This window comes from Akebia trifoliata, chromosome 4 (assembly GCF_017979445.1).
Source record: "Akebia trifoliata isolate Shusen 1 chromosome 4, ASM1797944v1, whole genome shotgun sequence".
NCBI lineage: Eukaryota > Viridiplantae > Streptophyta > Magnoliopsida > Ranunculales > Lardizabalaceae > Akebia > Akebia trifoliata.
This window is the reverse complement of record NC_141378.1, coordinates 3,654,689-3,670,850: the sequence shown is the minus strand read 5'-3', so window position 1 is coordinate 3,670,850 and position 16,162 is coordinate 3,654,689. Positions and strand designations below refer to the sequence as shown.

Genomic DNA, 16,162 nt, shown 5'->3' with positions numbered 1-16,162 from the left:
TCTTCAACGTTATTGGATAACTATAGTTTGCCCCCACTACAAATGATTCCACCCATGATTGGAAAAAAAAAGGGGGGAGAGGAGGGAAGGCAATATATAAAATTGAAGGGTATCAAGTCAGATACAATTTTCTCCTAGTTTATCTAAAGTTGGAATCACTCTTATATATATATATTTTTTCTAAATGTATTAATATCTAATTATTATTTTTCCTAGTATTTTCATTCATTTATCTCAAATCGAGGCATGATTGATCCATAATGATAAGATAATTTTTACATTGGATTTAGTCCTTAATCACCAGTCCGAACCCCAAGTTTTTAAATAAAAGTAGATCAAATGTCGGGTTTATCTAATCCATTGACAATCCATTTTTTTTGTTTAATAAACAAATGGGGTTAGACTTATCTTGGAGTAGATTTATCCCCCAAAAGAGGTCCATTCCTTGGGTGATGCAGTTCCCATGTGTGCAACTTTATGCTGATATCAATTTAACTTTGGATAGATTATAGACAATAAATGATTCCTAGAAATTTGGGACAAAACCCCAAAATAAAATTGGGAAACAACTAAAAATTTCATGTGAAATATTTAACATAGAATGAATGGGAAGACAACCAATAATGATATAAACAACGATAGACATTCATTGATTGGTATCCCTATTCCAAATCTGTTTGTTTTTTTTGTTTCTGCTAATATTTTGATGACCACCCATTATAATAATTTAAAATTTTAGATTATTTTGGGGGTGTTTTAGTAACCCAATTAAATCATTTTGTTAGGTGTCACTCCCATTTTCAATCTTAATTATGATGTTTTTGGAGTGAATCCTTCCCCAATCCCTGCTCTCAAAATATGAGAATACGTCCCAAGATCTTCAAAACCCGCTCTTCAAGAAGATTATCATTTTATCCATTATGTTAAGTATTTTTTTTTATATTTCTTACATAATTATTCATGCACGTCCTTGAAAATAAACATTGCGATGAAAATGTTGGTGAATATTTCAGTTAGAAGACAATCATGGTGAACAAAAGAGTTAAGAGGTCCAAGATGGAGTCATTCTCATTTGTGCAAATTGCAGAGAGTGAGGATCATCAATTGCCAAAGGCAAATACACAAAACCTTATCAATGGTCACACGGACATCTACAATCTTGAAGGAGTCTTAATCGTAACATGGTTCAATGCAATTTCACACAACTTCTCAACAGAAAAAATTGACATAAATTTTTTTCCCTTTATCTTAATTGGGATTAGACTTTCATTTATTACAAAACACTCTCGCGTATTAAATATTTATTTTAACTAAATATAATTATCTAAAACTCACTTAATACTAACTGGTTGCACTTCATCACTTAAAAAAATCTTCCTTATACCCAGAAAAAAAAAATTGCATTCATTTGGAAATTTAAATCTTCTTTAATTTTTAAGATTGGTGCAACAAATTAATATGTGAGAGGGTTATTGAAGTAAGTTGCAACTTATAAAAATTAAAAAATTAAAAAGATAAATACTTTTCTTTTAAATTGGAGTGCAACCGACCTATGATGAAAACCCTAAAAAAATTCTCAATGAGAAAAATATGGTATAAGGGTTATTTATGTCATTTTGCCAACTCTACTCTACGTGCACATGCACAGTATACCTCCTTCACAACAAACGCATTTCTTGCGTCTTGTGTCATCTTGTGCGGCTCTGCATCCCAACACTCTTCATATCATCCAAAAAAGAAAGAACCAAAAAAATGGAAAAAAAAAACCTAAACCCTTTATCTTCAAAATCCTCACAGTGTTCTTGGTCTGCTTTGGCATCTGTGCTTTTTTATTAGAAACAAAAGCTTAATCCATGGAGTCAAATCCTTCTGTCTCTCTTTCAGCAACACAAGCTTCCCAATCACCCACGAGGGTGGTCTCACCACAATCACCATTAAAGGCCACTCACCCACGTCAATTATCGGGTAATAATTCTCTCCTAATCAGAGCTCCTCTATCTCTTGATTCTGATAAACTAGATGATGGTAGTAACAGTAGCGTTAGTGGCATAAGCTACAGTAGTTACGAGTCCGAGGCTGAGGGGTTTATGAGTGGTGAGGAGGAGTTCGATTTTGAAACAGCGTCTGAGAGGCCTTTTGTTCCAGACCCAGATGACGAAACCCTAGAAATTGATTCGGAGGAGGAAGATAATGGTGTTCCATTTGTGGAACCTGTTGTGGGTTTTTCAACTGTGAGGCCGAAAGCGCAGGTGTCGGGCGATGACGACGATGATATCGAAGTTGATGAGGGTTTGGGTAGTGAAGTAGAGGATGATGGATTTTCAGGTGTCGTTAGGGTTCCTAGTGTCGGAGAATTCGGGAAGACTGAAGTTAGGGTTTTGGAGAGTGAGGAAGGAGGAGAAGACAAGCCTTCTTTGGGGAGGGATTCTTCTGTTGTTGAAACATCAGTGGGGAACAGGCTTCTAGTCGATAAAGCAGAGCCCTTGATTGACAAGGACCCTGTTTTGGATTCGGTTTCAATGGAGTTGGTTGAAAATTCTGTTGAAGCTTTGGAGAGTGACAGTGAAGAGGATAATTTGCTTAAAAACCCCAAAATAAATGAGGATGTGAAGCCTACAGTTGATGAAAGCTCTGTGGTTGTGGGGAAGGAGCAAGAAATGTGTGACTTGAAAGGTGGGGTTGAAGATGGGAAGAATGGTGAAGTTTTGGATGTTGGTCGCTCCGTCATCGTGGACTCTACAACCCGAATGGATTTGGGTCTCGATCCTAAACTACCCACTAAGGTAGAAGAGAATGGGGTTTCCAATATCAATGAGGTGGAGCTTCCGGCCGAGAAGAACACAGTCTTGGGTGTTGAAATTGATCAAGCAAGCCCTATCATTGAAGAATCAATTGGTTCCAATTTTGTTGAAGCAGATAAAGATGTGAACTTTATGAGCGATAGGGATTCATCTGTTGAACCCGAGCAGCCAATTTCGTTGGAGTTGGAGTGTGGTGTTGCTAGGGTTGGAGAGGAGGATGAATTTTCTGAAACCAAAGTGTTATCAACCGGTGGTGTTGAAGAACCTGTTAATTTGAATTCGATTGGAGCAGATACCGATGTTGCAAGTTCTGTCAAACATATTAACTCAACAGACTCTAGGGTTGAAATCCTAAAAACGTTGCCTTCTGAATCAAATGCTGATGTGGCGGAAGCGGAGAAAGATTATCACGAAAAGAATTATGCTGACGTTCATGAACCTGTCTCGCTGCACCGAGACAACAACAGTGATGGTCCAAAGCTCGAAACTGAGGCAGAAACGGACTTTGAAGCCCCACCATATGAACCCAATGATAAAGTAGATGTCATGGATGAAGCTCAGACCGAGGACTCTGGAATCAAATCCACAAATGATGTAAACCCATTTAGTAATTATGAAGAGGAAGACAAAGACGAAGATTCAGTATCCGGTGAAGATGTTGAGGGTATTCTCTTTAATGGGTCCGAAACAGCTGAACAGATTATGAAGGAGTTGGAGCGGGTGTCAGGCATTAGTTCTGACATTGGTGCCAAGAGTTCTGGGGACTATTCACTGGGAATTGATGGGCAGATTGTTGCAGACTCAGATGAAGATGTGGATACCGATGGTGAGGGAGACGAGAAAGAGATATTTGATTCAGCTGCATTGTCCGCCCTCCTGAAAGCCGCAACTAGTGCTGGATCAGAGGGTTCAAGGCTCTTCTCCATCGATCGTCCTGTTGGTATGGGATCCTCAAATCGGTCTCTACAACAGCCTCACCGACCAAACCGAACCAGTTTTTTTACTCCCTCAGGTCTCATGGTTGGGGGAGAATCAGAGAGTAACCTAAGCGAGGAAGAAAAGAAGATGATGGAGAAAATACAGCTTATAAGAGTGAAATTCTTAAGGCTTGTTCAGAGACTAGGCCACTCTCCTGAAGACTCCATAGCCGGGCAGGTTCTACATCGGATGATCCTCGCTACTGGGAGACACACCAATCCATCTTTTAGCCTTGAAACGGCTAAGAGGACAGCAGCGGAGCTTGAAGCCGAGGGGAAAGATGATTTGGATTTCTACTTGAATGTCTTGGTCCTTGGGAAAACCGGGGTGGGCAAGAGTGCAACCATAAATTCCATTTTTGGTGAAGAGAAGGCTGTGATTGATGCATTCAATCCTGCCACAACTGTTGTAAAGGAGATTGTTGGAACCGTAGATGGAGTTAAGATTCGGGTCTTTGACACGCCGGGTCTCAGATCTTCTCTGATGGATCAAGCTTTCAATCAGAGAGTTTTATCATCTGTAAAGAAGTTCACAAACAAATGTCCCCCAGATATTGTCCTCTATGTCGATCGATTGGACACCCAGACCAGAGATCTCAATGATCTCCCATTGTTAAGGTCGATCACCAGTGCTTTGGGTGCCTCGATCTGGCGAAATGCCATTGTTACTCTGACCCATGCGGCTTCTGCACCCCCGGATGGACCATCTGGGTCCCCCTTAAGCTATGAGGTGTTTGTTGCTCAACGGTCTCACGTTGTTCAGCAGTCCATTGGGCGCGCCGTTGGTGATCTTCGTTCAATGAATCCAAGTTTGATGAATCCAGTGTGTCTTGCTGAGAGTCACCCCTTATGTAGAAAGAACAGAGAAGGCCAAAAAGTTCTCCCAAATGGCCAAAGTTGGATACCCCAATTATTGCTCTTATGTTACTCTATGAAGATCTTATCTGAAGTGAGTTCCTTGTCAAAACCCCAAGACTCGATTGACCCACGGAGGCTCTTTGGCTTCCGAGTACGCTCCCCACCTCTACCCTACTTGTTATCTTCTCTGTTACAATCTCGGCCCCACCCCAAACTGCCTAACGATCAGGGTGGTGAGAATGTCGATTCTGACATTGATTTGGGGGATTTGTCGGATTCTGACCAAGATGAAGAAGACGATGAATATGACCAACTCCCACCATTTAAGCCACTGAGGAAATCTCAGATTGATAGACTCAGCAAAGAGCAGAGGAAGGCATATTTCGATGAGTATGATTATCGGGTGAAGCTGCTTCAAAAGAAACAATGGAGAGAGGAGTTGAAAAGATTGAAGGAGATGAAGAAGAACAAAGGGAAGGATAACAGTGATAATTATGGTTACATGGGGGAAGATATGGATCAAGAAAATGAAACTCCTGCAGCAGTCCCTGTTCCGCTACCCGATATGGTCTTGCCGCCTTCCTTCGATGGGGATAATCCAGCTTATAGATACCGATTCTTGGAGCCAACATCGCAGCTTTTGGCAAGACCAGTTTTGGATAGTCATGGTTGGGATCACGATTGTGGGTACGATGGTGTTAACCTCGAAGAAAATATTGCTATTTTCGGTCGGTTTCCAGCAGGGGTTGCTGTTCAAATCACAAAGGATAAGAAGGAATTCAACATCCATTTGGATTCCTCGGTAGCAACCAAGCACGGAGATAACGGATCGACCCTAGCAGGTTTTGACATCCAAACCATTGGGAAGCAACTGGCCTACATCATCAGGGGTGAAACCAAATTCAAAATTTTGAAAAAGAACAAGACTGCTGTGGGGTTTTCCGTTACTTTCTTGGGGGAAAATGTTGCTACGGGACTTAAAGTCGAGGATCAGATTGCAATTGGAAAACGTTTGGTTTTGGTGGGGAGTTCGGGTGCCATTCGATCTCAGGGTGATGTGGCTTATGGAGCGAACTTGGAAGCACGTCTCAAGGGTAAGGATTATCCGATTGGCCAAGACCAATCCACCTTAGGTCTTTCATTGATGAGGTGGAGAGGTGACCTTGCATTGGGGGCCAACTTTCAGTCTCAATTTTCTGTTGGAAGGAGTTCGAAGGTTGCAGTTCGTGTTGGTTTGAACAATAAGCTCAGTGGGCAGATTACAGTTAGGACAAGCAGCTCGGAGCAGCTTCAGATTGCTCTCTTGGGTATTCTTCCGATTGCTAATGTAATTTTCAAGGCCTTCTGGTCTGGGGCTGGTGAAAGCTATTCTTCGTACTAGATTTTGTTTCTTTTCTTTGTCCTCTGTAGTCTACTTCGATTGGATTTGTAATTTAGCTTTAAAATGATGCATGGTTTAGTGTTTCTCAGTTCTATTCTTCATTAGAATTTTGTTCTCTGTGGATCTAAAACAACTTCCACTCTTTCGATTCACGTTATATAGGCAAAGAAATTGCAGTAAAAGAGAGGTGGAACCAATGGGTATCAATAATTTTATTCATGGTTCATGAGTTCTGGTAAATTGCTTTGTTTTGTCATTCTGTTTCATGTCCTCAGGCATTGTGATCAATTACCTCTCTTCATTGTTTAGCACTTAATTGAACTGATCCACTGATGTGGAATTCGACAAAAGTTGACTCCGTTCTGAGTGACTTGGGGAGAGTTTCTGATTCACAATGCTGGGGGAACAAGAAATCTGAAGGCCAAATTTGAGTTTTACAGAATTTAGATGTCAAGTTCAATGCATGATACAAACAAGAGAAAATATATTCCTAATTAGAAAAGGATTAACAAGTTGACCTTTCAAAAAAAAAAAAAAGGATTACCAAGTTGTAAAATCTTTTGGAAATAATGTGTCATAATAATTGTGTCTATTAAAGGGTGTAAGAAAGAAAAAAAAAATTAATAAAGGTTCATTGTATGATCAAAACAAAAGATAAAAAATGAGTTTGGGAATTATAAAATCTTTTAGAATTATTGTATCATATTAATCACAGTTGTTGTATGATTTGTAGAAAAAAAAAAACCTAAAAAAGGAAATTTATTGAAAGTTAAATGTAGGGGTATCAATTGGTTCCACTAACCTGTTAACCCAACCCAACCTGATGTACAAAAAATAAATATATTATTAATAGAAAAATATTATATTTGACAAGTTGTATGATTTTTTAAAATTAATGTATCACATTAATTATGTGTGTTGTGCCTTGCCATTTGAAAAAAATAAAAACAAGAAACTTTAAAAAATTAAAAAAAGGAAACTTATCAATGATTACATGTCTGGGTTCAATGTATGATACAAATAAAAAATCTTGTGGAAAAACATTTGACAAGTTGTGGCATTTTTTATAATTAATAAATTATATTTGTTTCCTTAAAATTTCAAGGAAATTTTTTTCTATACAAATCCCACTCACACCTGGGATTATAGTATCAAGCATTGTATTATTGAGGTCTTTGTTTGATATGTTAACCCTTCCATCACGAAGACTTGTCAACTGTGGTGGTTCTTTAAGTAGATATCTTTCTATTTTCTCTTGAATGACAGTGTCAAATATGGGTCTGGCGGAACGATGTCATAATTATATGAAGATTCATGTATTTGCACTCATTGATGAAATCTTGATCGTTGTTTGTGACATTTCATATTTGGAGGACAAGTTCAGGTAGGAAAATGATCGACTCGTGTCTGATCCCTACGTTTGATGTTAGAGAAGTCATGTAGCTTTTGTTTCACAAATTTGTCTTATTAATATGTAAGTTTTTAATATGTGTTCCTGAAATGTTTATTTTATTTTTAAAAATCCTGTAGGGTTTCTTTCATGAATTTGTTTTATTAATATTGTACGTTTTTTAAAATTTGTATTCTGAAAAAATGTTTATTTTAGTTTTTAATATGTTTTATGGTAGTTTTTGTCTTTGTGCATCCACAGACTGCATTCATGTAAAGTCGAGACATTAATTAATTAATTAAATAACGTGGAAGGACTTGGATCCTCTCTCTTTCATTTTGGCACTCAGTCGTTTCAGACACAACAGAGAATCTAATGCAAAGTTGGTGGCTATGAATAATCTATAGCTGCTATTGGCACTCCAACTTTTACTTATTACAATCCCAATTAAAATAAAATAAAAAAGATTTTTCAGAAAACATGCTCAACTTTTGCAAAAACTCCGATTCCAGTACCATGTTCATTTTAATTCTCAAAACATATTTTCAAGTGAGTTCGTTAGTATGTATTTTAATTTAAAGTGACGGACTCGCTGATAAATTTAAAGAACAAATATTATTGATTTTAAAGTGACGAACTTGTTGATAAAAAATAATGATCTTGCAAATAAAAAAACAACCAACTTGCTGATAAGTACCAGCAATTTCACTGTAAAAAAATAAGGATAAGTAAAAGTTGGGGTGCCAATAGAAACTCTGTCTACCCACTCCTCTTTATTTCTATTTATTAGATTTAGGATTTTATAATGGCCTAATCCTAATTGTAAACAACTGCTGAAGTTGTTTGGAGGTGTTATGATGTTTGGTAACGTTGCAGTAGTAACCCAAATCAAACTTTTGTAATGTTTGAATGGTGCATTTGAAACATTAATTAAGGTGCGTTAAATAATTTAATAAATTGGGGTGTAGTAAGTAAAAGTTGGTGAGTCAGTAACAGCTCTCTTTCACTAAGTAGTTTGATCCAAACCTAACTTATTAACATTCTAAAAAATATCTTGAAGAGTGCCGATACAGGAAGGTAACATGACTTGTATGCTGTAAATGGCTAAGTGCCGAGCAATAAACCATGATATTTTGGATTCGAGAAAACAAGAATTTTCTACGAAGGATTCTAAATATGATGGGTTGACGAAGACAAAGATGAATAAATTAAAATATAATTTATCAAAAGAGATGTGTTTCATTGAGATACAAGTACATTTCAATGAAAGCATCTATAATTTTGACACACATCCACGTTAGAAATGTCTCCCATGATATACATTTTAATGTTACATCAGTATTATCCTTTATAAAAAATAATGCTCGAAAAGTTTCGCAAGACATTGAGTTGATATTGTGGTATCCACATAATCAAAGAGGTTGAAGATGCCAAATTTTTGGGGAAAAAAAAATCAATAGTTGTCTAGCGGTCTAAGATAAGGATGGTTAAGTAGTTTCATTAATTTATAATAAAAGATTGAGGCATGTCAACAGTACGACGGCTATACTTGTTTCCATGGCAAAAGACCCTAAAAAGGAAGAAACATAAAGCTTTACAGTATTTTATGGTTTTGAATTGCTTGTTAGAATAAGTTGCATGCCTATAAGTAAGGACTCATAAAACCTTGTTAAATTGAAGGAATATATATATATTTTGAGGAAAAGACCTCCACAAAACTTTCCCAACCTAATCCTCTCCTCTTACCATACTTTTCCAAAATAGCAACCAAGCACTTCTTCTGCTAAAAATTGTGAAACCCAGTAAACATAAATCACCAAAAACGATTTTGCATTTCCAAGTTTTTACGGAGCAGTCAAGCAGGGCCATTATCTCAAATATTCTCTAAAATATGGATGGTATGTCAAAATCAACTTTATTCCAGTGGAGTTTTCCGAACTTTTGGGGGAAGATGCATAAAAATAATTGTTTGTTGTACATAGAATGACTAATTACAAATCACGTACTAATGATTGCATCCCTCCACTTAAAAAATCCCATATTACTTTTTTTCTGATAAAATTGTACTAAAAAAGAAATTGTACCATTTTAAAAAACCAAATCAGCCTACAAATCTTCTTTTACTTGGTTCATTGAGATTGGTGTAAAAATAAAATAAAAATAGAGGCTGAGAGTTATTGAAGTGTAAAGTTCAACAGTAAAGATCTGAATTTTTTTTTTTTATGATTTGGAGTGCACCCAACTTATTTATTAGTCAGATTAGATGGGCTTGAACCCAAACTCTAGTCTGACCATTTAATTTAATTGGCTAATCCTGACCCAACCCAAAAGAATAAAACCTATTTTCTTAGTCCAAGATTGATCCACCAGAGGCCAAACAAGGAGCCTCCCTAGCTCATTGACACCCATCATATCGACACCACCAAACCATGAAATGGCTTTAAAAAGATGAGAAAATTATCCCCATATCTTAATTGCATTTGGAGCCGTGCTGGAGTGACATCAAGCTGGAACCTCATATTGCATTTCTTGAAATGAAAGTGGATAGGAACCATAGATGCTTTTTCATTCTTATCTCGAGGAAAAACATCTTTAGTTCCCATATACTTTCACGTCAAGAAGTACAATATGAGGTTCCTTAAGCATTATTCTTGCATTTACTAACCAAAGCAGTTTGTTAAGCATATCATGAAGTCCTAGGATGAGTCAATGGTTGGTATTGATGGACAAGTATTACCTTAAAGAGATCATTTTTGTTATAGATTAAATAAGAAAGATGATTAAAAAATTATTGTGGATCATAGAATTAGAGTTTGGTGGATATACTGAACGAATATTGTTTGATTGACATGTTCCTCTCAAATTACGTCGATAACATTAGTTATACTTAATGAAATTTACCCTTGTACTAGCTAGAATCAACAAATTAAGGCGTAGGCTAGGCCAGGCCAACCCAACATGATAGTGGTTTGAATTGGGTCCAGACTAGAACTTTTTCCTACAACCAAAGTTGAGGGTCCAACTCAAAATCAATTGGCATGCAATGAGTGTCTGATGTGGTACTAAACTCAACACGACCATGCACGTGTGGGCCGGACTGGGTCGAAGCACGTGAAGATACGAATTAAGTGACATAGAGGAGAGAAAGACCCGCTCTATTACTATGATAAATTTAGGGGTCAAACTCAAAATCAATTGGGGCATGTAATGAATGTCCGATGTGGGACTAAACTCGACACAATTTAACACGTGTAGGCCGAAGCACGTGGAGATACAAACTAAGTGACATGGAGGAGAGAAAGGTCCGCTCTAATGCCATGATAAATTTTGGGGTCAAACTCAAGATCAATTAATAATGAGTGGAGAGGCATTGGAGGGAGAGCGAGAAGGGACACTATTTGCCTTATCTCTCTCACTAAACTCAATAGGGTGGGTTCATGGTTTTAAAATTCAGACATTCCTGAGTCACCTCTCAAGTGAATCCAAACAAGATCTGAGGTAACTCAATTTTGAAAGAATAATTGGGATTAAAAAAAAAAAAGAGATTGTATGATCTAGCATCTATAAATTCAGATTATAAAAGAGGAAAGAATTAGTAATATACATATTTATGAATTGAGGAAGAACTCTGGTTAAACTAGTGAACTCATCAAACTCGTATTGGATCAGCCAAAGTAAAAATAGATTCAATCAGTGCTATTCTGATCCCAAAACCATGGTTGGGCCCCAATGGTTTCTAATACACTTTCTTATCATGAAAATACTACTACCATGCATATAGAAGGAATCTCCATTGTTTCGGGAGGTTTGAGAAAAGAAATTAAGATTGAAACAGGTCTAGTTGTCACACTCACAGACAAAACTACGGGTGAGCCGTAGGTTTGATGTTAGAGAAGTCCTTTAGGTTTTCTTTCGTGAATTTGTTTTAGTAAATATTGTACCTTTTTTTTTAAATTTGTGTTCTTTAAATGATTATTTTATTTTTTTAAAATAGAATTAATGGTAGTTGTTGTCCTTGTGCGTCCATAGACCACATTCACGAAAAGTCCAGAGTATTAATTAATTAATAAATTAATTAAAGAGTCCTGATAACATGACTCTCAGATGGCATACTCAATTGACTAACTGACGTGGACAAGTTAGGAATCCATGAATCTTTTCGCATCAGAAATACACTTTTTCTGAGGAAGTGCCATTGTGTATCCCAAGGTAAAAAGATCTACGATTCTACATTTATCACGTCAGTGAGTTGATTGAGTATGACACATGACGAGTCATTTTGTCAAGACTCTTAATTAAAATAACGTCCAAGGACTTAAATCCTATCTATCTCTTTTATCTTGGACTTGAATCTTATCTCTTTTATTTTGCACTTTGTTGTTCTAGACACAACAAAGAATCACATGCAAAGTAGGTGGGTATGAATAATCCAGAGAGCTGCTATTGGCAATCGAACTTTTGCTCATTACATCCCAATTAAAATATTGTTTTATTTTAAAAATATAGAAGAGATTTTTTCCAAAACGATCTCAACTTTTGCAATCGAGGACTTTCAATGATTATGAATGCTTCTTATCATCGAAGTCATGTCTAGGTCTATTGGTATCATTGGGAGAGAAAGATGGGAGGTGTAGAAGTAAAATCTCAGATAATGTTGATTCTTCAAGATTTATTCATAATGATCAATCTTTATTATTATCGATGTACACAAAATAATCATAACCACACGAAAAAAATAATCAAATAAAAAAAAAAGGAGGGGAGATAAGACAAAAAAATAAGATTTGTTCATAGGGTACGTCTTAAATTCGAATTATATCCACGAACTCCGAAGAGTCATTTCACTATTTTTAAAACCATTATATGATCAACAAAATCTAGTCTCATTTTCTTTACTTTTTCTCCTCCTATCCCTTTTTTACCTAATACATCTCATCATATAGATACAAAGATCAAATCCTAAAAAGAAATGAAAACAATTCAAAATTTTCTATTAAATCTATCATTATTTAGAAGTAGATATTTATTAGTCAATTAAGAGATTTTTTATTTTTAAGTAAGATTACATTCTTAATCAAATAAAATTTATCTTAAAATGTATCAATTGATACTTCGAGATACATATTAAATTTATCATGATCAATCATCGATATTCGTCTTATTTACGTCACATACCTTGTAACATAAAAAAAAATGAAAACAAAATCCAATTATAAAAGGAAATTAATAACTTCTATTTGAAATATGGACAAATAGTAAAGACAAATAAAAATCAATTCTAAGGACAAATAAAATTTTGGAAAAGATCAAGGTGTTAGTTGATGTAAATATGGACAAATACTAGTCATACACATCAGCTAGTAATGACGAATATTGACCCCACTTGATAGACATCAAGGCCACTCTGATCCATCGACATGTTAGGTAGACCCATGAGTTTGGGCACCAGTTTGGAGACTAATGCAACCCATTCCAAGGACCTATCATATGAACAAAGTGTATCTTGCAAGATGGTTGATTGGGTGATATGGTTACAATAGAATAGCCTTGGTTGATTTGACTTGTTGGACCAAACAAGCTCATCACTCACCCATAACACCCAAGGAACCATATTTTCTCACTGCTCGAAGCTTCTTAGGATAAAAAGTGGATTCTTTTTCATCCATCTATTGGTAGCGATTTTAATGTTATCCTAACTTTAATCTAGGTGGAGTTGTCGCTTTTTAATGATTTGTTGAAAAAAATTCATCACTTAAAAAATACCATATATACTTGTTTTATTTTCCTCTGCAAAATTGTATTTTTTTAAATAAAAAAAAGAAAGAAATTGTACTATTTAAAAATATCAAATCAGCCTAAGAATCTTCTTTTACTTGGGCCATTGAGATTGGTGTAGTAGCGGCTGAGAATTATTGAAGTGACGTTCTAACAGTAAACATCTTAATTTTTTATTTTATTTTTTAACGATTTGAAGTGCAACCAACGACTTAATTATTTTATCTGTTCCAATTCTTAATTTTAACAATTTATAACCACACATGACGCAATGTTTAGGTCACTCTTCTCAATCCGACCCAACCCAACGTCAATACTACCATCATTACAAAACACCTTTTAATACTTATCAGTTCCAACAGAATTACAAATCATACGAAATCCCCACCCCGCCATCCTATTGAAAATTAATGTTTCCTTTTAAGTAGTTTGTAAACTTTGTATTAGTAGGTGGGAAAAAGACAGTATTATCCAAGCCCCTTAATCTATCCACTCAACTAAAGGGCCAAATTACCATAGAAAGTAAACTAGATAACTGACATACATCATCACCATCTTATCATCATCTTCACTCGAAAAGAAATTCAACGACTTTCACTATGCCACGACATCATCAATTCCATTAGACTTTGTGGGCTCAGCCTCACTCTTTCCTTCCCCAAATACCTTGGCAATCCTCTCTGTAGGTACAATAGGAAGATACGATGACACCGTATAATCTTTCTCAACCGTATAAGATACGGCTTGATTGTACTTTTCAGCCCAGTACGCCGTGGTGGGTACTACGATCAGTGCTACTTGAGGAAACAGAGGAAGTTTGTTAAGTTTCCGCCAAGCCGAAACGGCGTACTTCTCGCCTACCGGCTCGTACTTGGTATACAACGACTTTGCTATCCCTGTTGCGGTATCCACCAAGCCAACGCGCTTTACTTCTGAAGCCACAGCTCGAGCCACATCAGGAGCTTTCTGAACCGCTGAGTAAGCTTGGCTAGATGCCTCTTTCATGAGGGAAGGCATGTGACGCTCCAACTTGCTCACGGACGAATCGACCTGCAAACAAGACGAATTTTTCGATCGATCTCGCTAAAATGCGCCGCGAGGACAGGATGATAAAAGAGATCTGAACTATTTAAGTCTCTTACCTTGCGATCTACGAATTTGAGGAGTTCGATCGGTACGTCGTGGAATTTTTCGTAAACAGGGTTTACGACGGTTTTTACTGTATCTTCGACGGTTTGTACGCCATGTTTGAGAGGACCAGAGTTCTCTTTCGCGTAATTGTAGAGGCCAGAGAAGCAAGCGATGACCTGAAGAGTTGCAACTTGCACGAAATCCAGATATTTGAGCTTCTGTTCGCTTTCTTGAGCCTGTTATTAGAATCAGATCAAGAAATCATCAGTAGAAACCCTAAAAATTTCGATAAACCATACCCAATCAAGAAAAAGAAATCTTCTTGTCGATTGATCTTCGACGATCAGAAATTTCCAATATTTTTGCAGAAAAAAAAAATCGGTTCCTTGCAAGATCAAATCTTTGACTTTATCCAAGAAATCGAGTTAAAGAAGGAGAGGGGAAAAAAAAAAGAGCAAAGCAAAAAAGCTTACGCCTTCATAGATGAATCCTTAAAAAAAAAAATCTTTAAATCGGAGATGAAGAACAGATCGTTACCACTTCTTCTTGCTGTTTCGTATCTGCTGCCGCCATTATCGCTTAGATTCAAAGCTCGTTAAAACTGAAACTTTAAGAATAGTAGAATTGAGAGAGAATTACAGAATCGCGGAAGAAACACGTTACAAAAATTCAATTTATAGGGCTTTCCTAGTTGCTGAAACAAAGCTTCACTAGGTCTGTCGGCTAGAGTGTGACACGTGGCGTGATATTGCATGTAGATTTGCCCCCAAACGGGAAGTGATCTAACACCCTTTCAACAGTTAAAAGAGCGCCGCATCAGCAATTCAATTAAATCTCAAACAAAAAATATTGGGAGTTTAGTATCCCTTCGTTTGTAAAGACAAGGATCTAAAGAAAAAAAAAATTTTAATTTTTTTTTTATCAATAATGTTGAATGCAGGCATCTTGGTACCGAGTGCATTCATCAATACTATTTTTTTAAATCAGATCTAAATCATGATCACAAGAGGGTGACGTGTTGAATTTTTTCTAGTGATTCTCTTATCACACACACTCAAATCTCAAATGTTGAAACTGTAGACACCCTAATTTGAACGGGCCACTACTCGAAAAAGTCCAAAAATACAGATTTTTCAAATAAATGGGTCAACGGGCCTTAAAGGCCCAAGTCATTGAAAAGTGACATTTTGACCAAACCGAGGCCCCTACGAGGCCACCAAAAGGACTCGGCCTACCTTCCGCTTTCCCAATATTCACCGCTCCGCTTCCAAAATCAAAAACGTCAAATTTTCGATAAAGTTTACCAACGGGCCTAAAAAGTTCGATTTGCCAACACGTGACATCTCGATCAAACCAATGATTTCAACCAATTCCTAAAATCCAAAACCATTTCATAACCCAAGTCCAAAACACTACAAAGCCCCTAAGCCCAAATCCATATCCAACCCACAACCCTAACCCATCAACCACTACCCACATCAACCAATCACCATCTTGATAATCAAATATGACAAATGTCATCACCCCATCTCACCTCCCTCACCTAACTACCTACCCCATTAATTTGCTTTAAATCCCATCTACCCACACATCAACCCATCACCTTTTCTCTCAAATCAAACACATCTACCCACACTCCTAACCTATACCTCCCCTAATTTACCCTCATCATTCCCTACAAAACCCACATCTACAATCTAAACTACACTATCCTCTCAAGTTAAACACTCAACCTCTCCCATCAACCTATCTCAACCCTTCATTTCCACCCACTTTGACACATGGCATCATCTTCTTCATCCTCCCAAAATATCATCAACCACCTCTTTAAATCCTCCATTCTCTTAAA

General features: G+C 36.8%; 1 protein-coding gene and 1 pseudogene across 1 annotated transcript; one reads left to right on the top strand and one right to left on the bottom strand.

Annotated features, from left to right (window-relative positions):
* Positions 1-1,671: 1,671 nt before the first annotated feature.
* On the top strand, positions 1,672-6,105 carry LOC147403036 (translocase of chloroplast 159, chloroplastic pseudogene; annotated as a pseudogene).
* A 7,341-nt stretch (positions 6,106-13,446) lies between these two features.
* LOC147403035 (stress-related protein-like) lies at positions 13,447-15,076 on the bottom strand. The gene is made up of 3 exons (XM_086438482.1): positions 14,851-15,076; positions 14,325-14,549; positions 13,447-14,232 (listed from the first exon to the last, which is right to left on the bottom strand). The coding sequence occupies exons 1-3, from the start codon at positions 14,884-14,886 to the stop codon at positions 13,780-13,782; spliced, it is 714 nt and encodes a 237-aa protein (XP_086294608.1). The 5' UTR covers positions 14,887-15,076; the 3' UTR covers positions 13,447-13,779.
* Between the last annotated feature and the right edge of the window lie 1,086 nt (positions 15,077-16,162).

What these genes read in the sequence shown, in the direction of transcription:
- LOC147403035 (XM_086438482.1), bottom strand. Translation starts at nt 14,886, where the DNA reads ATGGCGGCAGCAGATACGAAACAGCAAGAAGAAGTG. An exon ending in CGAAACAGCAAGAAGAAGTG is followed by an intron (nt 14,550 to 14,850) that starts GTAACGATCTGT and finishes TTCTAATAACAG; the next exon opens with GCTCAAGAAAGCGAACAGAA. An exon ending in TCAAATTCGTAGATCGCAAG is followed by an intron (nt 14,233 to 14,324) that starts GTAAGAGACTTA and finishes TCTTGTTTGCAG; the next exon opens with GTCGATTCGTCCGTGAGCAA.